Source organism: Martes martes (genome assembly GCF_963455335.1).
Source record: "Martes martes genome assembly, chromosome: 1".
NCBI classification, from domain to species: domain Eukaryota; kingdom Metazoa; phylum Chordata; class Mammalia; order Carnivora; family Mustelidae; genus Martes; species Martes martes.
Genome location: NC_137888.1, coordinates 12,793,491 through 12,821,219, shown reverse-complemented (window position 1 = coordinate 12,821,219; position 27,729 = coordinate 12,793,491). Strand labels below are relative to the sequence as shown.

Genomic DNA, 27,729 nt, shown 5'->3' with positions numbered 1-27,729 from the left:
AGGCTTTAACCCACTGAGCCACCCAGGCGCCCCTGCAGATCTTTTTTAAAGAAAGGGAACATTTCCCAGAAGCCTCCAAATGCATGCTCCTCATGTCTCACTGACCAGGACTGGGTAGGTGTCAGGCTTACTGACCTGCAGAAAGGGGTGACCCTGGCTGGTTTAGACAATCAGGATTTCCTATTTCCTCCAGTCACGGGGGAGGACAAACTCTGAAACAAAATCTGGGCTGTTGGGCTGGTGATCAGCAGTGCCTGATGGAACTTGAAAATAATTTTTTTTCTGAGGGGGGGTCAAGAGGGGCAGAGGAAGAGGGAAAGAGATTCAGGGCTTGATCTCATGACCTTGACATGATGACCTCAAGAATGGGACGCTTAACCGACTGAGTCACCCAGGCAGCCCTGGAAAATAATCTTTAAGGTTCAGTTCAACTCTGTCTATGGTAATTGCGTAGACGTTGAAAAGGAAGGTCCACTATGACCTTCCTTTCCTTAGATAACTAACGGACACCATGAACTTAACTATATCCGAGATGAAACCACCGCCATTTTCTTTCAGATCTGCCCTACTTGCAGTCTTCCCAACCACCTTAATTAATAACAACCTCAAGCACTGGGCCAAAGCTCTGGAATCATGCTGGACCTCTTTCCTCATGTGCCCAACATCCTAACCATCAGCAAATCCTACTGATGTTGCCTTCAAAATATATCCAAGTTGGGGCCCAGGAAACAGGGATTTGGGGGGAAGGCTTGGATAAAACCCAGCTATGATCCAGCATCAGACTAAGGAGCATGTGGAGGCAGCATCCTTGGCATGCAACTGGGTGTCCTCACGACGGGCAGTAGCGGAGACGAAACTTCTCCAGGTGGCTCTGTGGACCGTGGATGGGGATAAGGAGCCAGAGCATGTGAAAACTGCAGCTAATACTCTGATTTTGTAGACACACATGAGCCGCTACTCTGGATATGCCCAGAAATAACTAAGGACACCTGGGGATGAGGCAAAGGGCTGATAACCAATCGAGCTGGCAGGGACTTGTGCCAGGAGGAAAATGCAAACTGTCTTTATTTATAGTGGCTACAGGCTATTCAGGCTCTTCAGGACTACAGGTGGATAACTACAAATATTTATGATGCAGATGGTGTTGTGAAAACATGAAACTACTGTGTTTTTGTTTCTCTCTGAAATCACATTCCCCGGTAGCCTCCCACCTGCAAGTTTGAGTCACGGGCCTTTTTGTCCCAGAAAAGGAGAGGCTGTTGACCCACAGAATGAGGAATTAATTGGCTCGAAAAAAGCTGATTTTCCTGAGGCTGTAGCATGAGGTGACCAGCCATCCTGGTTTGTCTAGCACAGTCCCATCTACGCTTGTGGTCTTAGCATTATTTTAAGTATCAATTGATTTCCCCACCAAAGGTGCCTCAGTTTGGACAGTAAGCTATAGAAGATAATAGTTTGAAAACCTTTTCTTGAGAGAAAAGGATTTCCTAAGTTCCTTAGCATCCATTAACAAATCAAAAGTCAACCCTTATAAAAAGATTATAGAATTTTACTATAAATCAGGGGTAACAAGAAACCAGCATAGAAGGTAGAGATCAGTGGTTCTTAAAGTGTGAATAGCAGATCAGCAGCAGCAGTTATTTCCTGGGAACTTGCTAGAAATGCACATTCTTGGGCCCCATCTCGGACTTGCTGAATCAGAAACTCTGGAGGGTGGGGCTGAGTCATCTGCGCTCTAACTCTCCAGGGGGTTCTGATTCAGAGAAAGTCTGAGATCCTCTGAGACAGAGCAAGTAGGACACTTTTTCTTCAATATTGTGGGGAGAGGCGAAAGGAGAGCTGGAGAGGAAGCCAGCCACTTGGTGAGCCACATGGGTCCTTTCTTCCTCTTTCCCTGTGAGTTCTTTTATTATTTTTTTTTAAAGATTTTATTTATTTATTTGAGGGGCAGAATGAGTGAGAGAGAGCAGAGGAGCGAGAGGGAGAGGGAGATGGAGAAGCAGGCTCCCCTCTGAGCAGGGAGCCAGATGTGGGGCTCAATTCCAGGACCTTCATCATGACCTGAGGCAATGGCAGACACTTAACCAACTAAGCCACCCAGGTGTCCCTGAGAGTTCTGAGGGCTGAGGTAGAAACACCTAGATAAAAATAGAAGATCTTGAGAACTTTAAGAGTGCTCATGGCATGCATGTCAGAGTGGAAGAAGGTCAAAGGTCTGGGAGAGGGTCCATGGGGAGACATTCCAACATGGTGCCAGGCCAACACAGCTGGGTGTGGACGGAGATGTCAGGAGAGGGAAGTCTGAAGAGCTTCACATTGCCTATGCCTAGCCATCTACAGCACCCAGAAGTTTCTGTGGGCCGAGTGTTAGATTACAAAAAGACCAAGTCAACTGGTAGACCAGCAGAAGACTGAGAGCGGCGCAAAGAAGTGGGCACTTGGAGACAAGGTAAAGGGTCTAAACCACAGACTATAGTGGTGGGACCAGCCATATTTGGTTGTCACCAGTCCAGAACCAGACTGGACCAGGTGCTCTGCAACAGAAACTAACAAGGACCCTGGTGACATCACATGAGTAGGAGGAGCTCTCAGCATTCCAGTGCTGCCAGTGAGATGCCCTGGGTCCATCCTGGAGTGCAATCACGGGAATGGGAGGAAACGCTGCATCTACCAGTGACACAGGAAACCGTCCACAGTCTAAGGAAGGCAGTATGGAGCACTGTGGTGTTTGGGATAATTACAACCTCCTCTGGAAAGTAACTTAGCATTTTTGAGAAAATAACTGAGCAATTTTCTCATAGACTCTGATGAGATTAAGAGCCTCTGCAGGCAGTTAGATTTACCTGTGCTATCTTGTTATGAATCACCTGAACTGCTAACCATCAGGCTGGCACTGAACAGACACTCATTCACCTGACAGGCCTTTTTGAACCTAAGGCTAACAATATTATGTAGTCATGTTTACTTCTTCTTCTTCTATTTTTTTTTTAGATATTTATTTATTTGACAGAGAGAGAGATCACAAGTAGGCAGAGAGGCAGGCAGAGAGAGAGGGGGAAGCAGGCTCCCCGCTGAGCAGAGAGCCCGATGCGGGGCTCGATCCCAGGACCCTGAGATCATGACCTGAGCCGAAGGCAGAGGCTTTAACCCACTGAGCCACCCAGGCGCCCCAGTCATGTTTACTTCTATCAAAAGTTCCTACCAGGGCCACCTGGGTGGCTCAGTGGGTTAAAGCCTCTGCCTTCGGCTCAGGTCATGATCCCAGGGTCCTGGATCGAGCCCCATGTTGGGCTCTCTGATCAGCAGGGAGCCTGCTCCCCCTGCCTGCTGCCTGCCTGCCTCTCTGCCTACTTGTGATCTCTGTCTGTCAAATAAATAAATAAATTCTTAAAAAAAAAAAAAAAAAAGAAAGTTCCTACCAAAAAGAAATCTCTTAACTGGCTTTATTCCAGGTCTTGTTCCCCTGCAGCACCTTTTTTTTTTTTTTTTTTTTTTAAAGTAGTCTCCATGCCCACTGTGGGTCTTGAACTCATAATCCTGAAATCAAGTCACAGAATCTACTGACTGAGCCAGTCAGGTGCCCAACTCTGCAGCAATTTTAAATAACATTTTGTGAGTCCTCATAATGAGTTTATGAGAAAGTTGTTTTAGTATCTAAAAGACTCTGAGTTAATTTAAAGCAGTGGTTTTCAGAGTGTGGTCTTTGGGCCAGCAGCATTACCTGAGCACTCACTAAGATGTAAATTCTCCAGCTACACCCAGGCCTAATGAATCAGAAACACAAGGGGACAAAGCTGACTTCTGGCTATGGTCAAGTGGAAAGGTGAACAAATCCTCTCTTCAGAATGCAACTATCATATAAAGCTAGACAAAATTGATAAGAATGACAATTTCAGTGTTCTGGAAACCAACCAAAGGCATAGGACAATTTGAGAAGCGTTTACGCTTCAAAACTGCTGAACTGTAAGAATAGTAGAGGTCTGAGGCTTCCTGGCCTAGCACTGCTTCCCTCCCCTCCAGCCCAGTGGGTGGTAAAGGTTCTGCCAGGGAAGGACAGGTCGTGAGGGCTGGCAGCTATGCCACTGTGGCTGAGGGGGCCTCACACGATTTGCCGTAGTGGGTGATGCCCATGGCCAGTGGCACTGTCAGTGGAAGTCATGAAAGCCTTGTCTTTCAGAAAATACTATAGGAAGTCCTTCAGACTGTAAGGAAGTGACACCAGATGACAACTGGATGCGCAGGGGAGAATGAAAAGCACTGGAAATGGTAAGTATGTAGGTTAATATAGAAGACTCTATAAATATATTTGCCTCATTTCTCCTTCTAATTTCTTTACAAGACATAAGATTGTGTCCAACAATACTCATAACACTGTATTGTTGGATTTATAGCACATATAAATGTAATAACAATAATAATACAAAGGAGAGGGGAGAAAATGGAGCTATACTGCAGTAAAGTTTCTATGTTTTACCAGAATTAAATTAGTATTAGTCTCAACTAGATTTTGGTGAGTTAAGACGCTGAAATCTAGGGGGGAACCATTAAGAAAATACATTTTAACATAGTAAGAAAAGTTAACAGGGGAATTTAAATGATATACCCAAAAGTACTTATTTAACACAAAAGAAAGCAATGAAAGAGGTACAGAGAAACAAAGAAGAAAGGAGACAGAGACAAACAGCAAAATGGAAAATGTAAATCCAAACATATTATGAATTACAGTAAATGTGAATGGCCTAAACATCCCAAACAAAGAGTGGAGAGACTCAGATTGGATACAAAAAGCAAGATCCAAACATATGCTGTATGCAAGAGACACACTTAGATTCAGAGACAGAACGAGGCTGAAAGTAGAAAGATGAAAAAAGATACACCGTGAAAAAAGCTACCATAAGAAAGTTGCAGTGGCCCATGTGGATATTAGCTAAAATAGATGTAAAGACAAGAAATATTACTAGAAACAAAGACAGATGTTTCCTAGTGATAAAAGAGTCCATAGATCAGGAATCTACAAAACCCCATTTGCAAATAAGGTCGCATGGGATTATCTTCAAGTTATGAATTGTGGAGGGGGCACAATTCAAACCACAACAAATCCAAATGTCCAGCAACTTGAGGGGAAAAACAAGTTGTGGTATATCCAGATAATAAATTACCACTTAGACATAAAAAGGAATGATCTACTGCTACATGCTACAACACAGATTAAGCTCTAAAACATACTAAATGAAAGAAGCCAGATGCAAAGACTACATATTGTATGGTTCCATTTATAAGAAACAAACAGAAAAGGCAAATTTATAGAGAAAAAGGCAGATCAGTGGTTGCCAAGGGCTTAGGATGGGAGAAGGGATTAAGCAAAAACCAGCAGGAGGAAACTTATTGGGCTGATAGAAATGTTCTAAAACTGCATTTTGGTAATGATGGCCAGCCACCTAAATTTACAAAAAAAAAAAAAAAATCACTTAAGTGTACACTTACAATAGGTGAATTTTTAAAATAGTATATATATATATATATAATATATTAATAAAGCTATTTCTTTTTTAACAGTTTCTGAGGGTGGGGACCAGCCATCTGGGTTTTAATAAGCCTTCCAGCTAATTCTTGTACTAAGTGTGCAAATCACTGCTCTCAAGAGACTATTTAAAACCAAATGAACTTGACATAAAATCACTGGCACATCCAAGTCATACCTGATTCTTACCCACCCAAAGTGGTAGAGGATCTTGAAGACAGTGACATCTCCCAGAGGGCATAAATAACTACATTAGCTTTACCAATCTGAATAGCATGTGTGTTAAATTTGAGACAGAGTCCAGACTTAGATGTGACCCTGAGATTCAGACCCAGAGCCAAATGGACAATTTCACCTTGGCAATTCTAACTCCCTCAGGTACTCCAGATGCACCCTTTCCTGAATGAGGATCTTTATCCCCCTACTTGCTTTTCTTGGTAAATGGCCCCACCATCAACCCGGTGGCCCAAGCCTGAAAAAGGGGAACTACATTTGCCTTCCCCCTCCCTCACTTTAGATAGTCACTGAGGCTTGCATTGCATTTCAATTATCTTTTTTCCAGTAATGGCCGTAGGCCAGGACCTTATCATGGCTCGCAAATGGACTCACTGCCTTCAGTGTCACCCCACCCCGTGTCAGTCCACACACTCAGATATCCTAGGGATCATTTTTTTAAAGATTTTATATATTTATTTATTTTAGAGAAAGAGAAAGAGGCATGCTAATGGGTGGGGGTGGGTTGGTTACGGAGCGGAGGGAGAGACATAAGCAGACTCTGTGGAACATGGAGCCCCACACGGGGCTAGATCCCACAACCCTGAGATCACGACCTGAGCTGAAATCAAGAGTCCAACACTCAAATGACTGAGCCAGCCAGGCTCCCCAAAACACTGTTAGATTCTTATGTCTTACAGTGACATGATATGCATTTACAGTTCATGCATACATACAATTTGAAGATTTGAATGCAATTGGGCCCAAGCCCAGTGTTTTCTTTTCTTTTCTTTTCTTTTTTTTATGATTTTATTTATTTATTTGACAGAGATCACAAGTAGGCAGAAAGACAGGCGGGGTGGGGGGGGAGGCAGGCTGCCCGCTGAGCAGAAAACCTGATGTGGGGCCCAATCCCAGGACCCTGAGATCATGACCCCAGCCGAAGGCAGAGGCTTAACCCACTTAGCCACCCAGGCACCCGGTAAGTCCAGTGTTTACAAAAAAAAGCTCGCAGGTAGTTTAATGTGCAGCCCAGGTACCTCTGATTTATAGCAGAGGTCTAGAGAGGATATTCCAGGAAGATACAGTGGGCCAGACGGAGCCAGAGCCCAGGCTGGAACTGCTAAAAATATAGCCTATGACAGAGGTTCTGACAAGATTATTAAATATACAGCTAACTTGCAATTACAGTTTGCAAACTTCTAATCACAGACTGTTCACTCCTGCTTACCAACAATCTACATTAATTTTTACACTTTTCACTTTCCAACTTTCAAGAATGCCTCAGATACTTCATGGTTCTGTGATATACTCTTCCTACAGGGTTTATTGGTAATAGGTGTCAGTTTGGGGGATCTACTGATATCTGGATTTTAGTATAGGCCGGGAGAACAAGCTAATGCCACTTCTGTTTCTCCTTTGCTTCCTAGTGGTTAGTGCATTTGTTTCTTAGCATTACAAAACCTCTCTTTGTACTTTCCTTCTCTTGGATTTTCCCTAGCTCTGGCATTTTCCTACAGTTCACATAAAAATATGCCTTTTTGAGGGCGCCTCGGTGGATCAGTGGGCTGAGCGTCCAATTCTGGATTTCGGCTCAGGTCATGATCTCAGGATCCTGAGATGGAGCCCCACGTTGGCTCCGTGCTCAACGTGGCTCCGTCTGCTTCAGATGCTCTCTGCCCCTTTCCCTCCGCCCCTCCCTCCCATTCTCTCTCTAAAACAAATATATAAATCTTTTTTTTTTAATTTTTTTAAAAAATATTTTATTTATTTGACAGAGAGAGATCACAACTAGGCAGAGAGGCAGGCAGAGAGAGAGGAGGAAGCAGGCTCCCTGCAGAGCAGAGAGCCCGATGCGGGGCTCGATCCCAGGTCACCGGGATCATGACCTGAGCCAAAGGCAGAGGCTTCAACCCACTGAGCCACCCAGGTGCCCCCAAATATATAAATCTTTTAAAAAATATATGTCTTTCATAAGCAAAGGCCGTGGTGATAATCCCTTTGTGGCATGTGATGTAAAGGAGATTAACAGAAAGCTATGTATTTACTGAGAATGATGAAGGTATAAAGAGGAAATTGCCTTGAGTCACAGAAATAAGAATGATTTAGGGAAAGAAAAAGATGAAATAAATGAGAAAAAGTGGAGAAAATGAACCCTGGGCAAAGAAAAGGAGGAAGGGGAAAAGAAAAGAAATGCAAGACTGAACTTCTGGTCTACCTCCTCACTCACATCCTAACTACAGAAGTCCCCAAACGTTGACTTTCATTCTCAGGAATGCTGGAAAGACAGGCCGTAAGGTGCTCAGTCATCCACACAGGCTGCCTGATATCTGAGACACCTGTCCCTCTCCATCATTCCCTCTAAAATCAAAGTCTCTCTGGATTATCTGGACCCCATTCTGACTGTCAGATTCTGACCACATTCTGGGGCTCAAGACAACCCAGGCTACTTTCGGATTTTTTTGACTTCTTGGGGATAATGACTCTCAATGGGATTGGCTTGGTTCAATAGTGACTTTTCGAAATTACCTGAGTACTCTGGTCACACCGCAGTTTGAAACACATGAACTCTGGGGCATGAAATTTTGGGGCAGAAAGACTCCAAAGCTACCATGGAATCTCAAGGTTAACCTGCCTTAATATTTACCAGACTGGGGCAAGAGCACAAGTGGAGGCCCTCACACCATACACTAGATATTTAAATAATATAAATCACGATAACAGCCAGATAAAAATATATCCTATCTTCTGGTTTAACAATATATCTTAATAAAGACCTGCAAGGCGGGTTCAAATATGGCATTCTTGGGCTTCTTTGAGTTCTAGGTAGGAAGGTGGTGATAGGGTGAGAACCAGCCCCCCGTCCCTGGTCTTTCCTTCTTTCCCCACTGCAGGTTCCCTGTTGCACCGAGGGGTCAAACTTAGGTGTATACCCATGGTGGTACCATCTTTAGCCTGTCTAGGCCCTGGAAACAGGCCGAGGATGCCAAGAAATAGCAAAGTCTTAAGTCTTCAATGAGTGTTCTAGAATAGTAGTTCTCAACTGGGGCCAATTTTGCCCCTCAGGGAACACTGGGCAATTTCTGGAGACATTTTGTCTGTCACGGCTTGAGGAGAGGGGTGTTAAGAGCCTCTAGTGGGTAGAGGTCAGGGATGTGTAGACATCCTACAAGGCACAGGTCAGCCACCACAGTAGTTAACTGACCCGAAATGTTACCAGTGCCACGACTGAGATGTCCTGCTGTAGGTGGACACAAATACTTTTCAAGATCACAAGACACCTTGGAGATACTGTGGGTTTGGCTCCAGACCACTGCAGTAAAGTGAATATTGCAATAAAGCGAGCTGGATGAAATTTTTGGTTTCCCAGTGCATGTAAAAGTTATGTTTACACTACACAATAGTAAGCGTGCAAGAACATTCATTATGTCTAGGGGTGCCTGGGTGGCTCAGTAGGTTAAAGCCTCTACCTTCAGCTCAGGCCCTGATCTCAGGGTCCTAAGATCGAGCCCCGCATTGGACTCTCTCCTCAGCGGGGAGCCTGCTTCCCCCTCTCTCTCTGCCTGCCTCTTTGCCTACTTGTGATCTCTGTCTGTCAAATAAATAAATGAAATCTTAAAAAAAAAAGAGCATTCATTATGTCTAAAACAATGTATATACCTTAACTTAAAAATACCTTATTGCTGAAAAATGCTAACCATCATCTGAACTTTCAGCTAGTTCATAATCACTGACCACAGATCATCATAACAAATATAATGGATAATAAAAAAGTCTGAAATCCTGCGAGAATTACCAAAAACGTGACACAGAAACAAGAAGTGAGCAAAGGCTGCTGGACATACAGTACCAGTGGATGCCTGGCTGGCTCAGTCGCTGGAGTGGGTGACTCTCAGGGTTGTGAGTTAGAATCCCGCACTGGGTGTAGATATTACTTAAAAATAAAATCTTTGGGAAAAAAAAGAAAGAATAGAAAAATCGTGCCCACAGACTTGCTCGATCAGGGTTGCCACAAACCTTTGGTTCATAAAAAATACGTTTGCAAAGTGCATTAAAGTGAAGCACAAAAAAATGAGGTATGCCTGTATTTAAATTCCTTAATCCTGTTCTAGGAGGGGTAAGGTTCTGGGCAGGAACACCCTCTTGGCTCCACAGACTCTCCCCCACAGGAGATCTGGCTTAGGGAGGGACAGAACAGGGCCTTCTAAATTACAGGGCCCAGGGCCAGGGACTCCCTTGACCAGGTGGGAGGGCAGCACTGGGAATGAATTTAGAGTATATCCGGGGTCCTCGAAACCTGTAGAAGACAAATCCCTTCCACTGAGCAAAATGGGCTGTCCGGGCTTCAAGTGAGTATCTCAAAGAGGACCAACTCCCTGACCTAGGGCTGCTCTTTGTATCCAGGGGTTGGTCCCTGGGCTGGTCCCCTGGCAAGTTCATACAATGAACTGAAACCAGACTCTCTCACTTCCTGGAACCCAAAGAAACTTAGACCTTGGGCAAAGGCCCTTTGGCTAGCATTTGCACATTTATGCAACTTAGTAGCATATGCCAATTATCTGGAGAATACTAGTAAGTACACGCAGGAAAATTACAAATATGTGCACTTTCTAGAGGCTGATAAAAAATGTGGATTGTATATCTCTGATAGAGGACGCCTTAGAATCCAAGGGTCTGAAGAAGTAATTGAGATAAAGTGTAGCCCAGATGTGGCTGAAGCAGCCCCTGTCTTTGTTCCACTCTGACATTGAATTAGGCCTCAGTATATTGTCATCCTTACAAGTGAATCCTGCAGTAGAGGGACACAGGGATTGTGGTGCAGAGTTGTCAGGAAATGGGGAGGCTAATACCACAAAGCAAACAGAACAGAAATCCCCAGGAGGCAGAGCGGTTCTTCTCTAGGTCTGTCCCTTCTCGGTCCCTGTCCTGGTCTCCCTGTTTCCACTTTTCTTTTCAGGACTCTTTCCCCATCTCTTCTTTGGAGTCAGGTACGTCCAGCTCTTGGCCCCAATTTGCCTGCTTCACTGGGCAAGAGGAACACCTGCGAATCACAGGTTCTCAAAATGAGGACCCGGACCAGCGGCACCGGTGTCACCTGCGAGTAAGTTAGGAATGCAAGTTCTGGGTTCCCATCCCGGACCCACCCAGTCAAACACAGCCACCTGCAGTTAAACGCGCCCTTCGGGTGAGTCTAACGCCCACTGCCACGTGAAGGTCAGCTCGGCACTTCCTCCAAACACAGTTCAGCCGCCTTTGCTGGCATTCCCTCAGGCATGCCCTGTGGGGTTGGAAGAGGAAGGCTCTACTCCCTGCCGTGCTCCCCAGCCCCCACGGCTTATCAAACTATTCCCCCAACAAAAGTGCGGGTGTCAGGGGGGAGGGTGGGTAGGATTCTCAAAGCCCTATCGTTGCAAACAAATTCATGGCCCGTTGGGAAAAAAATATTCTAAGAGAACTCAGTAAAAGGTGCTACAGTCTCCTGTACATCTTTCCAGACATTTCTGAGCGCACAGTGAGTAGGTTTATCCTTAAAATACACACGAACAGTTTGGACTGTTTGCTCATTTCATAACATGTTTTTGAAGTATCTCCCTTGGGGCGCCTGTGTGACTCAGTGGGTTGAGACTGCCTTCGGCTCAGGTCATGATCTCAGGGTCCTGGGATCGAACCCCGCATCGGGCTCTCTGCTCAGCAAGGAACCTGCTTCCCTTCCTCTCTCTCTGCCTGCCTCTCTGCCTACTTGTGATCTGTCTGTCAAATAAATAAATAAAATCTTAAAAAAAAAAAAAAAAAGAAAGAAATATCTCCCTTGAAGGCTGAGTAAGCCTGCCGGTCTGGAGGAACGACTCGCGCCCCGTCTGCCCTTCTCCCTGACTGTCGAGGCAGTAGAGCCGACTACACACGAGCGAGGTGCGGGAGTCACGGCGCCGGCGATTTGGTGGTTTCACGGTGGTGGGCCTCGTCCAACAGGGAAAAGGCGACTAAGAACACAGAATTCCGCTAACCACATTGGTAACGCTGTGCGCCAGGGACTGAGGAAATTGCAGGGAAGCAAAGGCGGGGCAGGGAGGAGATGCGCCGCTTACACACCGTCAGGAAGCCCAGAACGCAAGACGAGAAACGAAACGACCAAAAGCGCCCAGCTCGACCGTCCCAATTTCTGAGGCGCAGATGAGACAATGCCCTTATAACCACTGACGCTTCCACACACAGTGACGTAGAGTTGCAAAGGCGTGCCACGTGTACCTCATTTTTCCCATTTCGCGCACAGAGATCTACGGGCTGCAAGAGAAAGGCCGAATTTTTCCACAGTTCCATGTTTCCGGGCGGAGGGAGCCGGCGGCGCGGGACGCCAGGTTCCCCACGCGGCCCCTTGGTCCCGCCCCCGGCCGGTCACTCCCGGCCACTCGCGCGCCGACGCCCCGTGGGGAGCGGGCTGAGCGCGCGGGCGGCGATTGGTTCCGGGCCAGGGTGGGCGGGGCGCGGAGCGCCGGCCTATAAGAGCGCGGCGCGACCACCTCGGTTTGCGTCGGCGTCTCCTGCGGCGTCCTGCGTTGTCCTCGGGGTCCCTGCAGCCCTCGGAGCCCGGTCCGGAGCGCGCCCTCGCGAGTCATGGAGATGAAGGCCGTGTGCGTGTTGAAGGGCCAGGGCCCGGTGGAGGGCACCATCCACTTCGTGCAGAAGGCAAGGGCTGGGGCGGAGGCCAGCGGCGAGGCAGTGCCCGCGCACCTGTGCCCCGGAGCGGCGGCCGGCGGGCCCTCGGGCCGCCCTCGTCACGCCCCCGCCGCGCGGGGTCTGCGGGTTCGCGCCGCCCGAGGCCTCTGCCCCGCGGCGGTGTGGCGGCCGAGTGCTGAGTCACCGGGCGGGCCCGGCGGGGGCGGCGGTGCGTGGCGAGGCCTGGGCGGGGGTGCAGGGAAGGAGCCGCGGCCGACCCTGGCGGGGGGGTGGGGGTGCTCAGAGCGCGGGCCCGGAGGAGAGGGCGGAGGCTGGCCGGCCCTCGGGCCTGGGGCGCCGCCCCGGCGTCTGTAGGTCGGCGGAGGAGGTTCTTGAGGAGGCTGTAGCCCTTCCTTGCGGGGTCGTTTTCTGGGTCCTGAGGCTCCAGGACATGGAGTTGCGCAGTCTCCGGCCTGGCCCGCCCTTGACGTCCGGGGCGGGGGTGGGGAGTGCGGCGGGGCCACCTGGGCACGGTCGCATCCGTAACCCCACTTTGGGGCTTCCTTTCCGCTCAAGGGTCTGCAGCTTGCAGCCTGCGGGCACAGCCGGTGCCGGGGCGGGTGTTGTGCAGCCCCGGAGCTAAGAGGGTGGCTGGTACACGGTTTGTTCAGAGGGTCCTGAAAAACAAGAATCATGGGACTGTCAAGTCCGAGATGAAACCCTTGAGTCCCTGAGGTAGTAATTAGTAAAAGCTTATTGTGCACACGCCGGGAGATAGTCGGAACCGGGAGCGATCAGACCAAACCATGGAATGAGGGGGTATATTGCCATAAAGCAGCTTATAGAGTGAGAAGGCAGGGACTGTACTATTTTTCACAGTCATGGGTCACCACAGTTTTCTTAAATAAGAATAAGAAATTGGTTAGTGTTTACCAAAGACCGGCCTTGGGATGCAAACAGTTTGACCTTTTGCTTAGGATTTCCAGAGGCATAAATAAGAAATGACCCAGGTCGAGTTAGTCTTGCAAAATAAGCCAGTTAAGCTATGCTTGTATGACTAAATTGGTTTTGTCTGATCAGGGAATTTTCAAGGCTGGTCTTGGTTTGTTTTTGACTTTAACAGGGCAGAGACCTTGTGTGGCCCCTTACAGAAAAGTTTGCTGACCCTTGCTCTGGGTCATGGTCAGGCTGTAAAGGCCGAGAAGATGGCCTTGGACAAAGCTCCTTTTCCACCTGCAAAGCTCCAGAAGCCAGAGAGCTAAATGGACTCCCTTGTTGGTTGTTTTCCAGACCTGTGATTTTTTTTTTTTTTTTTTAAGCCCTGGGTGCATAGTAGGCTCGTTTGGGGAGCTTTTAAAAAAAATGTTGATTTCTGGGGCCAACTCCAGATTAGTTATATCAGAATCTGTCGGGATGCAGTCTGGGCTTTGCTGTTTTTAAAGTTTCCACAGTAGTACTGATTTGCACCAACAGTTGAGAACTGTTGGTAGAGGGTAGTGGATGGGGTTTAGGAGTTGGAAGTCAGGAGATGTGGAGAGTTTCACTTAACTGTTGTTGGAGCGTTCATTTAACCAAAATCTCTGTAAAGTGGCTTTTGAAATTGCTCTACCAATAGGCCCATTACTGAAATGGTCAAAGAATAAACTCTACAAAAGTACTCATTAATAATATTGCAAAACACATGTTTTACAAGGAACGTGCTTGTGGTGAGACTTGTTCCCCAAATCTTAGTGAGGTTAGGAACTGATGGAAAATTGTCTGTTGTACTTGGCTTGATAATCATAACAGAATATTTAATATATGAATGAGATTTAATATTTTTTAAAGACTTTTTTGTTTATTTACTTGACAGAGACAGGGAGAGAGGGAGAAGCAGGTTTCCCGCTGAGCTGGGAGCCCTGATGCTGGGCTTGATCCCAGAACTCTGGGATCCTGACGTGAACTGAAGGCATTGAAGGCAGATGCCTAATGACTGAGCCACCCAGGTGCCGAGATTTAATATTTAAAGTGGCTTAGAGAAATGTGAGAGGACAGGAAAAGTAATCTTTGAAATTTATGCGAGGGAGCTTAATTTTTTCCTTTAAGTGGTTTCCAAATTTTCTGGAAAAAGGCTTTGTCATTTGACTAAATTTTGCTGTTTTCACTTGCCAGACTTTGTTTCACTCTTCTTCTTTCTTTTGTAATTCCGCCAATACTAAAAAATCTAAGAAGCCTCCGAGGAATACCTTCCCTTTGGCCTTGGAGAAATGGCATGGGTGTTACCTTCAGAAGTAAGCTGTGAATCCATACATAACGGAGTTTTTCCATCTTCCCTGAGTCTCTTATGGGGCTCCCTCTTTTTTTAAGTTCCAAACTTCATTTTGGTGGTGCTGTTTGTTACCTGATAAAAGATCCTACTGTAGTTAAGCATTATAGCTCTACGGATATGCAGGAATGTTAAATTGGAAATAAACTGTATTTGGTGTATAGTGTTTAAAATTTTGGATTAATTTCCAATTTCTAAGAATCAGAAGTTTTGACCTGTAAGACCAAATTACTAGCTTCTCTTGAAAAGGGGAAGCCACACTGAGCCCTTATTAGGTCAGGACAGCACCCTGCAGGATGAGTTAATGCTTTTTGCTTCCCTGACCTGTTTTAGTCAGTTAAGGTAACTGCCTGGCCCTATAGGGTGGCACCCAGGCCGCTGACTGTTGAAACGCTCATGTGTGCTCTGTGCATTACCCATTAATGGCGACTTGGAAGAACCTGCCCTTTTGTCTCTGTGCTGTCGGTAACACAGTGCATTTGAGGGACTAACATTCATGTTTTAGTTTTTCCAGAGCTAAAGCTTAGAAGAATCCTAGTCTGTTCTCAAAGAAAAGCAAAGAAGGGCAGAAATTGACATACTACTTTCTTTGAGCCCTGGAGGCTAACATCTCTTGTAACTGTTGGCCCTGGCTATTAAAAAAAAAACAAACAAACTAAAAACAAAGACGCCATCATGTGTATAACTGTGTGGTACAGATACTACATGTGTTTTATTTTTGTTCCTAAGATCTCTTAGCTGCAAAAGGTCTTTATTTCTGTATGCAGCCCTGCAGCACTGTTACCTATCACCATTTCCTATATGGAGATACCGGTATATTCTGCTGCTCTAGTGTTTTTACTGCCCTTTCTTTTCGGTCTCAAGTGTGGAGGTTATCTAGGATTGAGGGCCTAAAATGACTTTAGAAAACAATAACTTGGCTTAGACCAGAATCAGTCCCCCAGGGAAAGTGGGATAGGATATTTTCTGGCTATTAATAAAAAATAGCTATGCTGGAGATGGATAAATACCCCTAGTGAGAGAGTGGAGAACCGGGATCCTAGGGTAACCTGTTGGACGTTTCCAGGGTGTCTTTTTCTTTTCTTTTTTTGGTGGCTAATCTGTATGTTTGCTGTATGGAAGAGTGTCTGCATGAAGAAAATGACGTGTTATGATGTGCTGCTAACATTTGGGTTAACAAGTTTGATACATATTCATATATTCAGCAGGTGCAGATGTATTCAAAAAAGCATTTACAAAAGTCATGAACTTATTCATATAAAATAGCCATATTACATACGGATGTAGTATCCGTTGTAAGGGAGTCAAACCCTACAACATCCGCACATCCACCATTTTAGTGCTCACTCGTCATTCGGCTAAGTGCGTTTTCTTGGCTATTAATTGTGATGCTGGCTGTAGGGCTCCTGGGCTCTGAATGTTAGAACAAGGTCACATCTCCCTTCTGTGGGTTTCCAGCCTAGAAGAGTTAAATAGCTTGCTAGAAATTGGTGGGCCTGGGATTTGGACACAGATCTTTTGACTCCCATGTCCATGTTCCTTCCACTTCCCTGTGATTGGTAAAGATTATTCAACTCTTTTCTTTGTTCAGAAGCACTTGCTCTCTCAAACTTTTTGCACTTTTCTTTGACTAAAGGGAATGGGGCCTGTTGAGGTATCAGGAACCATTACAGGATTGACTGAAGGCGAGCATGGATTCCACGTCCATCAGTTTGGAGATAATACACAAGGTGGGTGTTGTTTTGGTCTAGTGGCTCCTACTTGTTTCAGCTAGTCAGATTAGTAAGACTGGGTAGAGCTACCCCTAAACATTAAAAACCCTCAACATGCAGAGAAGAAAAAGTCAATAGGATTACTATGGTCAACCTTAGGGAAATGACCCACAAAACTGACTCTTAAGTGTGGAAAGGAAGGGGAAGAAGTTTTTTTTTTTTTAATTTTTATTTATTTATTTGACAGAGATCACAAGTAGGCAGAGAGGCAGGCAGAGAGAGAGGAGGAAGCAGGCTCCCTGCTGACTAGAGAGCTCGATGTGGGACTCGATCCCAGGCCCCTGAGATTATGACCTGAGCTAAAGGTAGAGGCTTAACCCACCGAGCCACCCAGGTGCCCCAAGAAGTTTTTTTTTTTTTTTAAATCATGATTATACATTGATTATAAGAGCTTCAAGTTTTTTCTTTTTTTTTTTTTTTTAAGATTTATTTATTTATTTGACAGAGATCACAAGTGGGCAGAGAGGCAGGCAGAGAGAGGAGGAAGCAGGCTCCCTGCCAAGCAGAGAGCCCGATGTGGGATTCGATCCCAGGGCCCTGAGATCATGACGTGAGCCACCCAGGTGCCCTCAAGTATTTTTTAAGAAAACTAAAAATTAAGCTACTCTTACCTTCCATAGTAATCTCAGGTGTGTGTGAGCTGGGGTTGAGGGTGGGTGCTGCCAGCACAGGGTCTGCGTTTATTTGCATTACCTGTAAGAGTAGCTCGTACCTCCAACACAAGAGCCTTAGTAGGACAGAAGTAAGGTACAGTCTGAACAAAGAATGTAAACTGTTGTTTTTGATTGAGTTTCGTTTTTTCACTTTAGGATTAGAAGCAAGTTAGCAAAAGCTTATATGCATTTAGTCATCTTTTACCATATTGGAGTAACGTGAACTCAGTGTTTACTTTTTATGATGGGAACTTGATTTATTCGTCTTGCTGGATTTGTTTTTATGTTCTATAATTTGGTTCCTATAAAAATTGTGATTTAATGACCAGCTTTGAGCCATTTCAACAATTAAAATTCCTCAGGTTGCTCTTTTTTTTTTTTTTTTTAAACCACGTTGCGTTGGGTGGCATTTGCCCTGTGTCTTTGATTTACCTTGCTCCTTCCTGTGACCTGTGTGTTTTCTCCCTGGGGACGCTGGGTAGAAGCTGTAAGCCATGGAAACTCCGTCACCTGCCGAGTGAAGAAAGCCTGTCACTAACGAGCCTTCTGCATTGATGATGTCGTCTGTGAGATTGGCTTTCTGTGAGGCACAGGAGCGCCATTTTCACAGACTATTCTGAATGGCACTCTGTGGAATTCTGTGAGGCAACAGCCTGGGCTCGTAGCTGTAAGGTGCCTTTTCTAGTCTGCTCGCACCAAGTAAAGGGCACCGACAGTGGTTGCTGGTGGTATGTTGCTGGGGAGATCAGCTTCTTGTAGTTACAGGATGCCACCTCACAAACCAGGATCATAATCATGGGATTTTAATAATAGAAGAACCATGATGATCAAGTTCTGCCCTCTTATTTTACAGGGCAGTGAGGAGATCAAAGCCCAGAGAAGGATGTTACCTTTACTGGTGTTACAGAGTAGTTAGAACTTGTTTCTACTGCTTGCCTATTTTGTTTATACTGAGGTGTTGCTTCCTCTCTTTATGAACCTAGAAGTCATGATGTAGGTCAGCATTTTCTGTATTTGAGGTTTTAGCAATGACCAGTTTCTTTTTAGAATTGGTTTTGAAATTCTGATTCATAATTTGGCTACCTTTGTTTTTGTTTTTGGTAAATAGGCTGTACCAGCGCAGGTCCTCACTTTAATCCTCTATCCAAAAAACACGGTGGGCCGAAAGATCAAGAGAGGTGAGTGAAGAAGTGCTTTAACTGTCAACTAAAATTATGGTGATGGCTTGTTGGGGTCAGGATGGGTATCTACTTGCAGATTGCATGCTGACATAACTGAGTAGGCCTTCCCACCTCTGCTCTTGAATTTGTTGCCCCCACCAAGTAACCCCTTTGCCCCAGGTACTAGAGCGGCTTACTCTCTGGGCTGAGGAATTGACACATGGGGACAAGATTTGGTTTTGTAGCATTTATTGAATATAGAACTGATACAAGTGCCAAAGGGAACTAATACAGGAAATGTCATGAGTAACAGTACTGTCAACCACTAGCAACATAAACCATCATTGTGAAACATAGGAAGCCTTGTAGGTAAAAATTTGATATTGAAAATTCAGTGAGTCCATTTCCATGTGTGTTTCCTGAGAGCCTTTCAGGAAAATACTGTAGTTAAGGACAGGGCTGAATTTATTTTTATAGCAGGCCTGGGGCATAGCATTCTTAGCCAGGCCAAGAATTAACAGGTGTAACTCAGTAACTTCAAGTTTACCCTTTGGTACTTTACCTCTGAAATCAGAGATGTGTCCCCATCCTGCAGTTTTGCCCAGAGCATTACCTTGTAGATTGGAAGCTTTGAAGAGCAGCATGTCTAGAATGTCAGTTGTTTCTGGTTTGTGTATGTTCCAAAATTCTGTCGATCTGGAAGAGTGGGTCCTGTTTGATACATACCATACCAGCCCTTATGTATGACTCAGTCATTAACTTAGCTCACCAACTAGCCTGATGTTAAATGGAAGTCAGTCCCAATTCCTGATGACTCTTTCCCTGTTAGGCATGTTGGAGACCTGGGCAATGTGACTGCTGGCAAGGATGGTGTGGCCGTTGTGTCCATGGAAGATTCTCTGATCTCACTCTCAGGAGACTATTCCATCATTGGCCGCACAATGGTGGTGAGTTTTCGTATGCACCGTTTCTTCTAATACACAGACATGTATCTTTTCATGGATTCATGATTATTATTCCTGGTTTCTAAGGATCCACATACATTGTACCTTCAGTCCAGATTAGGAAAAGCAATTACTTTGATCACAGTGAAGGTGAATTAGGTTGATGTAGGTTGGTTGTGACACTGTTCTGCAGAGATGTGGTAATTAAGTAGGTTTCATTTGGTCATATTAGATCTGTATCGTGGAGAAACAGTAGTAGTCATCGTCTGGTTTTAAAATGGTCAGATTTTCCTGCCGTGATTGTCCCCCTTGTAGTTCAACAGAACATTTCGTGAAGTCCAAATGAGACAGACCTCAGTATTGGTATTTGTTCATGTTTGCAGGTCACCACCATTTGTTAAACTTGTGGGAAGCGATTGCCCTGAGTTACCCATGGGAGCTGCATCTGGTTCTCGTAGTCACCAAGTAGCGTAGGCTCTGTGTTGCCTGCCCCAGAGGACAGTTAACCTTCTGTAGTCCTTTCCTCCCAGGTGACCCTAGAGTTTTCTTCAGCTATGGTTGCGAAGCAGAAAAATCATTGATCAATGTTTGAGGAGCCAATTCTAAAATACTATTGTTTAAATAGTTGAAGATACTTATTTACAGACTGGTAGTTCATTAGGCACGTTTTTGGGTTTTTTAAAATTCACTTTCCTTTTCCTTTTTTTTTTTTTCCTAAAGTGTTTATTATGAAAGAAGGTTACAACTCAGGCTACTAAAATTTCTTCTGGAGGATTCAAATTGGCACACGGCAGCCTGTAACACTTGTCCCGGGTTTTTAGTATTTCATTTAGAGATAGCAACACTTACCTAGTGTTTACAACGAACTTAGTCTCTATCACAAAGAAAAAGCTTTGAGTAGTAGTTTCTGTTTACCAATAGATTAAACATTAGTGTATTTCCATGCTAGGATTATTTTAACATGGTCTTTTCTAGTATTAAGTGGTTCTTAAAAAGTCTTTTGGGTATTGTTGGTAATAGGTGGTAATTACTTGATTGTGCTATGTTAATGTTCTCAAAACTTTTTAAAGGTCCATGAGAAACGAGATGACTTGGGCAGAGGTGGCAATGAAGAAAGTACACAGACGGGAAACGCCGGGAGTCGTTTGGCTTGTGGTGTCATTGGGATCGCCAAGTAAATATTCCCTAGGATGCGATCTGAGTCCTAGTAGCTCCTCTGTTATCTTGCTAGTTGTAGAAATTTAACTTGATAAACATTAAACACTGTAATCTTAAGAGTGTAATTTGTGTGACTTTTTAATTGCTTTAAAAAGTACCTGTAATGAGAACTGATCTATGATCACTTGGAAGATTTATATAATTTTATAAAACTGCTATTCAGTTAAAATGTCTGTTTCAATGATCTCTGTATTTTGCCAGGCTTAATAATCATACGTGGGTATTAAACTTAATTGTGTGAATTTCTTCAATTCTCATTCAAGCTCGCAATAAACAAATACACCATATGGCACTGCATCTTGAACCTGTTGAAGTATCCAAATTGAAACTCTATAAATTAGCTCCTGATAGTCCTACAGAGTGCTCGAATGGAACAGATTTAGTAATATGTTGATAGATACGACCTGTTTCATAGAGGTTGCTTTTCAAAGTGTTCTAAATGACGGGAGAGGGTTTAAATTTCTAGCAGCTGGTCTTTTAGCTAACACCTCAATTTGAATCTTGGTTGGACAGCTGTCCTTTGTCAGCTTCAAGGAAGTTAAGGTGGTTTCCCTGATTAGCTACTTAGCATTTTGATTCAAAAGTATTTAAGTTTATTTTAAAAAGTAAGTGTTACGGTTTGAGAGCCCTTTGATAACTTTTAGTGAAACTGTGAACAGTTAAGTTAGCCTCAGCTAAGAGTAAATTTACCTGCCAAAATGGCACATATTCCATGTTTCATACACCTATGCACATTTATTTAGTTTTTAATAAAAGTAGAGGTTGGCGCAGTCTGCTTTCAAATTAGCCATTTAAAGAAAATACCGTAGCATTTTAAGATGGGACCAAGGAAATGTTTGAAGGTGGGTTATGGCTACTTAAGAATTTATGCATCCATTAGTAAGTTTAGGTGTAGTTCTCCTATTGTAAATACTTAACTATGAACCTATGAGAAACTACTTTTAAATGAAATGTTAACCTAATTCAGGTTTTGGACTCTGGATTACAGTTATCAACTGGTAATTGTAGAGTATTTCCAATAGAGAAATCAGAAATAAGGTACACTTCTGATTGATCATAAATATATGCTATACTTTTATCAAATGTAGGATATTGGTTAGGAGAGGAAAAGCCAATTTGGAAAAGGACAATTTGTAGTGTTCTCAAAGTTTTAAAATTGGTGATAAAAAGAACAACATGCTCAGAAGAAGTGGTTGTTAAAATCACTGTCAGAAGTTAAAAACAGTAACGGATTTCACTAATAGACCACTTGTATGTGTGTGGGATAAGACTCAAATATAGGGCCTGGCTTGTGAGCCTCAAGTGTAATCACTACCACTTAGTACTTCGGGGTGGGGGGATGCTGTCAGGTGGAAATAGGATGGTTCCAATACTTAAAATTGGAAATAGGGGTTTTAAGTCCTTGAAATCTGAACACTAAATCAGATGTATTATTTCTTTCCAGAAGCAGTTTCAGTTAGGACTTTTAAACCTCTCAGGTGGGCCAACATCAAACGGAGGGCAAGTCTTATAATTCAGGTGCAGTTATCAGCCTGATTTTCTCTCATTTTCTAAAGCCAGGAACACAAGAACATTGTCCTAGATACATTCTCCCTGTCGAAAGAGATCTTGCTGCAAAGTACTATTTAAAAACCAGAGTGATAAAGCAGCTTCACCTGGGGATGAGGGCAAAGAAAAAGTTACCTGCTCAGCACACTAAAACTAGGACAGTTTAAAAGGTAATTTAAGGGAAAAAAGCCTCAACAAGGCCATAAACACTTGGGACTGTAACAACAGGTCTATTCCTTGGCACCGGGGAAAGCAGTTTTATGGAACCGCTTTTCTTTATTATTTTAGATACAGGTTTGATTTGGCTTTGGACGTCTCCACGTAATAGTTCTTGGATAAACTACATCTACTTTTCTAGTTATCCCAACAATTTTAAGCAAAAGAGAAAATACTTTATATGTTCTTATATGTGACAAAAAGTTCAGTCTACCTCTGCCCAGCAGGGGAGTTTAAAAAATGGTAAAGAAAGGCAACAGTCAAGGCTTATAAGGAAACAATAGGTTGCATTTAAGTCCTTAAACATAGAAGACAGAAAGCTTTTAGGTTGCAAATGTTAAAACCTTGATTTTTTTCACCCTTCTGAAAAATTTAATGGGATGGTAAGGAAACACTCAAACTTACTTCTAATAAGTAATACCCAGGCAATCAGATAATTCTATAGTACAATTGGGTCTTTGGGATCCAGTTTTTCCCCCAGCAAAATTTCTCTTTACAAGTTAATTAGGGCAACATTTACCACAAAGCCAATGGCAAAAAAGAAAACCTTGATTGAACTGCAAAACTAACAAGCTTTTCAATTAACATGAAAACAACTAACCCTTTACACCTTATGATTGAAATGTTAAAATTCAAAAATAGTACAAATGAAAGTGAGAATAACTACATAAAGATGTCTATTTCCATCAAATAAACAAGTCTAATTTAGACTCCAATACAGTATTAACAGCGCAAACTTTGATGGTGAACAATCCTTTTCCACCTTAATGCAGTGTAGGAAGAATAGCACACATTAAAGTTTGTTATGAAAATAGAGTTTATTAAAAACATCCCTATTGTTTTGAGGAGCTTTCACCGTTACCTTGTCTTAAATTAAAAAAAAAAAATAGAGAGCACTTCTAATTACGATTTGTAAACTTTTTAAAGTCAAAACTTTTAAAAAGTTACAGCAAAAAGGGTAATATTTATTCATATTTTCAGTATTTTTTGTTATTTTGTGGCTATTTTTAAATAGAAGGGAAGCAATCAAATTGCTTACAATTCCCCGCCAACTACTGCGGGGCTGCGGTATAGCAGGAGCAATATAATACAGCATCTGTACACCTCAAGCTCTACACTCCGGAAGTGTCACGGTCACATTCGACAAATGCCAGTCTCTAACGAGGAGCCTCTGCTGCTGAGCCAGAATCCTTTTCGGGTTCAACGGATGAGGTAGCCTCAGCAGGTAGCTCTTCAGAAGGTTTTACAACGGCCGACTCAGACTCCCCCTTACCAAGTTCTGAAACAGTGTCTACGGTTCCCACTTGGCTAACGGGAGCTTCAACGGTTTTGTTACCACCTGCCCTGTCTGTCACCTCGGGCTTCTCCTTTCCTCGGTTTTCTTCCTTATCTCTACGAGACTCTCTATCTCTAGAATCTCTCTCTCTGTCTCGATGCCCACTAGAGCGTCTATTTCTCTCTTCCAAGTCTCTGTGCCTGTCCCGGTCAGGGCTCCTTCTTCCCCACTCTCTCCTTTCACGGTTACTATTATCTCTATCATCATTACGGCTCCCATACCGTTCCCGGTCATTTTCCACCCTATTTCCAAAAGATCTTCTTCCAAACCTCTCTTGGTCTCTACCTGAATTGAACTGCTGCCTGTTATCATTTCTAAACGGCTGTGGTGGTTGCTGCGCGGGTGGCGGCTGCTGCTGCTGCTGCTGCTGCTGCTGCGCGGGCGGAGGCTGCTGGGGCTGCGGCTGCGGCGGTGGGGGCTGCTGCGGCTGGGGTTGCTGCTGCCTTCCGTCTCTGTCTTCAGGACCCCCTGGGCCTGGCCCTGGACCCCCGAGCCCTGGCATTCCGCCAGGCCGAACAAAGGGGCCATGTGGTGGAAAGGGGCCTTTCATTCCATGAGGTGGCGGCATTCCAAAGCCCCCCGGTCCTGGAGGGGGACCTCTGTGCATCATATGTGGTGGCATGGGACGAGGTGGCATCAAAGGGAACCTCTGTAAGTGAGGTGGTGGCATTCCTGGAGGGCGCTGAAGTGGGATCAGGCCAGGTCGGGCACCGAGAAGACCAGTGGATGGTGCCTGGAGCCCAATTACAGGACCAGGTGCAACTCCTTGAGTACCTAAGAGAAAGTAAAAATAAAAATGTATGTAAAGTAACGCAGAGATGGCATTCGATTTTCACCTGTTTCCTGTGGCGCTTCAATCAAAATGAAGTTCAATCCAAATCTTCCAATTTTGTGTGGTTTGCCAAGTCCACCCTGTGAGAAACTCAATGTGACCGTCCGCCCAGTCACGACCACGGGATGCAGTCTCACAGATACTACACTGTACATATATGCTATGGAGATACGGGTCTATCTAACTAGTGGACAGGTGATTAGTGTCTCGTATCGGTAGAGGTCAAATCAGCTGGAAAAGGAAATTGCAGTATACCAATTTTGGAAAGTCTCCTATAGTCTTCACCAGCAGCTGTTTGGCGAAAATATTTAAAACACTCAAAATACTTAAAACATTTGAGAAACACAATGTACTAGGCCTAATGAGAAAGGGCTGAACTATCTGAGCCAACTGAAGGCCAGCTCAGGTGTACTCTTAGGAAATTTTAGGTTTTAAAGTCAATACTAGAAACAAATGGGGTCACTGACCCAGAAAATCCACTGAAGAGAGAGGTCTCTGATTCCTTGTCATTAGGATGCCTTACTATACGGTACGTGTTACTTGAACAGTAATGCTTATAAAGACTGATACACCAGCAGAGAGTTTATTTTTACAGGTTCTTGCTAGGCCACAATGACGAAGTCTGCTCAAAGTTCAGCCATTCATCTTCTCATTCTTCCTAAGGCGACAAGATGGACGAAGTTGGTGCTGTTGACAGCGCTGAGGACTTACTGGTTTTATTTCCCATTTACATGAGGCTTTGCTCAAGTTTTGGTATTAAGTCATACAAATTCAACAATCCATCATTTAGAATGATCTGGCAAGCAGTATGCGTGTTTCAGTTCACCACTTAATAACAGAAAGGCATCATCTATTTCTTCGCAAATATCAACATCACAAGGCAAAATACTGTATGACCAACGGGAGTTAACTCCTGTTACTGTTAACACTGTCACTAACACTGGAAACTGTTCCAGAGGTTAGAATAGGTACTATTTCCTCATGAACTGCAGAATGGCCTTTGAGCAAGTTATGGGTTAGGACTCTTGATCAGCAATGGTTCAGAGAAATGTTCGGGTGACACAGATAAAAAAACTCAAGAGCAAACCCCATACTTTAATACTAAGTATTCCCCCCCCCACATTAGTTTGAACCACTTCCTTCCTCCCACGTGGTTCAGCAAACATTTAACAAGTACTGCTCCCTCCCAAATTTTCTGTATGAGTTTCTAACTTCAGTTTCTGCTCCTCACAACACGTGGTCCAATAGTATTCTGTCAGACTTAAGGACTAAACAGAGTAGACCTGAAAATATATATATAGCAGTTTATAACTTTAAACATGAAAACCAGCTTTGGTATTTACTTAGACACACCTTCTTTCACATGCTTAAAAAGAAGTATGGGGGCGCCTGGGTGGCTCAGTGGGTTAAAGCCTCTGCCTTCGGCTCAGGTCGTGATCCCAGGGTCCTGGGATCGAGCCCCGCATCAGGCTCTCTGCTCAGCGGGGAGCCTGCTTCCTCCCCTCTCTCTCTCTGCCTGCCTCTCTGCCTACTTGTGATCTATGTCTGTCAAATAAAGAAATAAAATCTTTAAAAAAAAAAAAAAAAAAAGAAGTATGTTTGGTGAAATATAATCTCACTTAGGAATGACCTTGGACGTGTGCCTCAGAAATGAGAGTAATACCTGCCTCTTGTTGAGATTAAATGGGATAAAATACATATAGTTAAATATGCTGAAATTATTATATCTATTTTGACAGGTGATAAATATCCTAACATTAAATACCTAACTTCACTACAATGAGTGCATTTTTCATTTCTGATTTGGATCTTATTAACCTCTTGTGGTTCCCCAATACCCACCACAATTTAAAGTCAAGCATTTTGGCAGTTGGGAAAAATGTGAACGCACTGAGCTTTCACATGTCGGGTCTAAAGGTAAAATACGCTAAATACCACAGTAAAAAGCTAGAATTTATGAAATGGACAAACGAGGCAAAGACCTTGTCTCTTCACACACTCTTCAGACTTGCCTTGAAACCCCAATGAACATACAAAGAACCTATCCTATGTTTCAGATCTAAATGAATTCACAATGGCCAACATTATTCCTATCACTTAGTAAACACTGTGTGTATACCAAACAGCAGGGCAACAAAAGCATCTAAGATACGTCCTTTCTCTCACTTTTAAAAGAAATTAGTCCCAACATTTGTGGACCATAACTCAACATAAAATGTATGTACCCAAGTTACTGCCCTTTTCATAGAGATACCACACATAGATACACTCAAAACAAACTTTACTTTCCCACCAGCCTTTAAAATGACCACTGTTTTACTTTGTTAAAGAGTTCAGTGTGGCACATAAGAGTACCTCTCTTTAAGTGCCAGAGGCCAATGCCAAATTTTTAAATATCACTAGAAAAATGGGAAACAGGTTCAGAGCATCTTACTATAACAAAAGAATCAGGTTCAGATGAATCTTTAAGAGGAAAGAGGGACTCCTGTAGGACAATGGAGAGGTCCTATTTCCTGATTTACCCAAGACTGGCTTCCTCAACTACCAATGTGACAGTGGCCAAAGGATGCAAGGCCACCTCAGCCTTGTACAGAACAGATAAACTGGCAATAATACTCTCTAAAAATATAAACCTGTCTCTAGGAACACATCTCTTAAGTCCTTTATAACATGCATTTGAGAGTAAACAGACTGATTTAATATGGTTAACATTTATAGTAATCATATATTTAAACTATCCACAACATACAGTATTTTTTATAAAAGCAAAAATGTTGCCTAATTCATTGATTTTGTATGTGTAGCTGTTTGTATTTGCCTAAAATACTACAAGCTCAAATCCCTTCTCTCATTTGTAAATAAGTAGATTTCCATTTAATCCTTCATGGACAAACATTTACATTTCCCTGACAGAATATTCCCATAGTCCTAAATGTTGACCTTCAGGCCAGAGAAGTGGTAAAATTATGGATTATTATTAGGTTCTTTTGCCGTCAACATGTGTTGCTTTTATAATCAAAGTTATATTTAACTAAAAATATACTAGGTGGCATAAACCCTTGACAGGCATGCTAGCTCAATTTCATTTTTAATTAGGAAAGCTGACATTATACATACATCAATGGACGATGTAGTGAGTTAGTCTGGTCTAAAGGGGCTTCAAAGCAATCATTCATTATGTCATGGAAGGATGACAAGCAATACCACTGACAAGTTTTCTAGTTACAGATTAAAAAAAAAATTCACATATATTGAACACCTGAGCTTTACATTATTAACTCATTTCATGTGCTAGAGACATAAAGGTAAACGAAACATTGTCCTTTCCTTCAAACAGGATACAGTCCAAGTAGAAAG

The 27,729-nt window shown here is 43.7% G+C and overlaps 2 protein-coding genes across 3 annotated transcripts in view; one reads left to right on the top strand and one right to left on the bottom strand.

Annotated features, from left to right (window-relative positions):
- The first annotated feature begins 12,011 nt into the window (after positions 1 to 12,011).
- On the top strand, positions 12,012 to 20,744 carry SOD1 (superoxide dismutase 1). Its single transcript, XM_080806082.1, has 5 exons — positions 12,012 to 12,418; positions 16,330 to 16,423; positions 18,227 to 18,296; positions 19,108 to 19,225; positions 20,293 to 20,744. Exons 1-5 carry the CDS (start codon positions 12,347 to 12,349, stop codon positions 20,398 to 20,400), a joined length of 462 nt encoding a protein of 153 aa, XP_080662208.1. The 5' UTR covers positions 12,012 to 12,346; the 3' UTR covers positions 20,401 to 20,744.
- Positions 20,745 to 22,297: 1,553 nt separating this feature from the next.
- Positions 22,298 to 27,729, bottom strand: part of SCAF4 (SR-related CTD associated factor 4) — a 67,756-nt gene continuing 62,324 nt past the window's right edge. For both annotated transcript variants that reach the window (XM_080806057.1, XM_080806058.1), the window contains exon 20: positions 22,298 to 24,314. In XM_080806057.1, coding sequence (XP_080662183.1) covers positions 23,362 to 24,314 — 953 coding nt within the window. In that variant the 3' untranslated portion in view covers positions 22,298 to 23,361. The remainder of the gene's footprint in view (positions 24,315 to 27,729) is intronic.

Excerpts from the sequence above, each read along its gene's own strand:
- SOD1 (XM_080806082.1), top strand. The coding sequence starts at position 12,347 with ATGGAGATGAAGGCCGTGTGCGTGTTGAAGGGCCAGGGCCCGGTGGAG. Across the intron at positions 18,297-19,107 it reads GGGCCGAAAGATCAAGAGAG|GCATGTTGGAGACCTGGGCA; the intron begins GTGAGTGAAGAA and ends TTTCCCTGTTAG. Across the intron at positions 19,226-20,292 it reads TCATTGGCCGCACAATGGTG|GTCCATGAGAAACGAGATGA; the intron begins GTGAGTTTTCGT and ends AACTTTTTAAAG.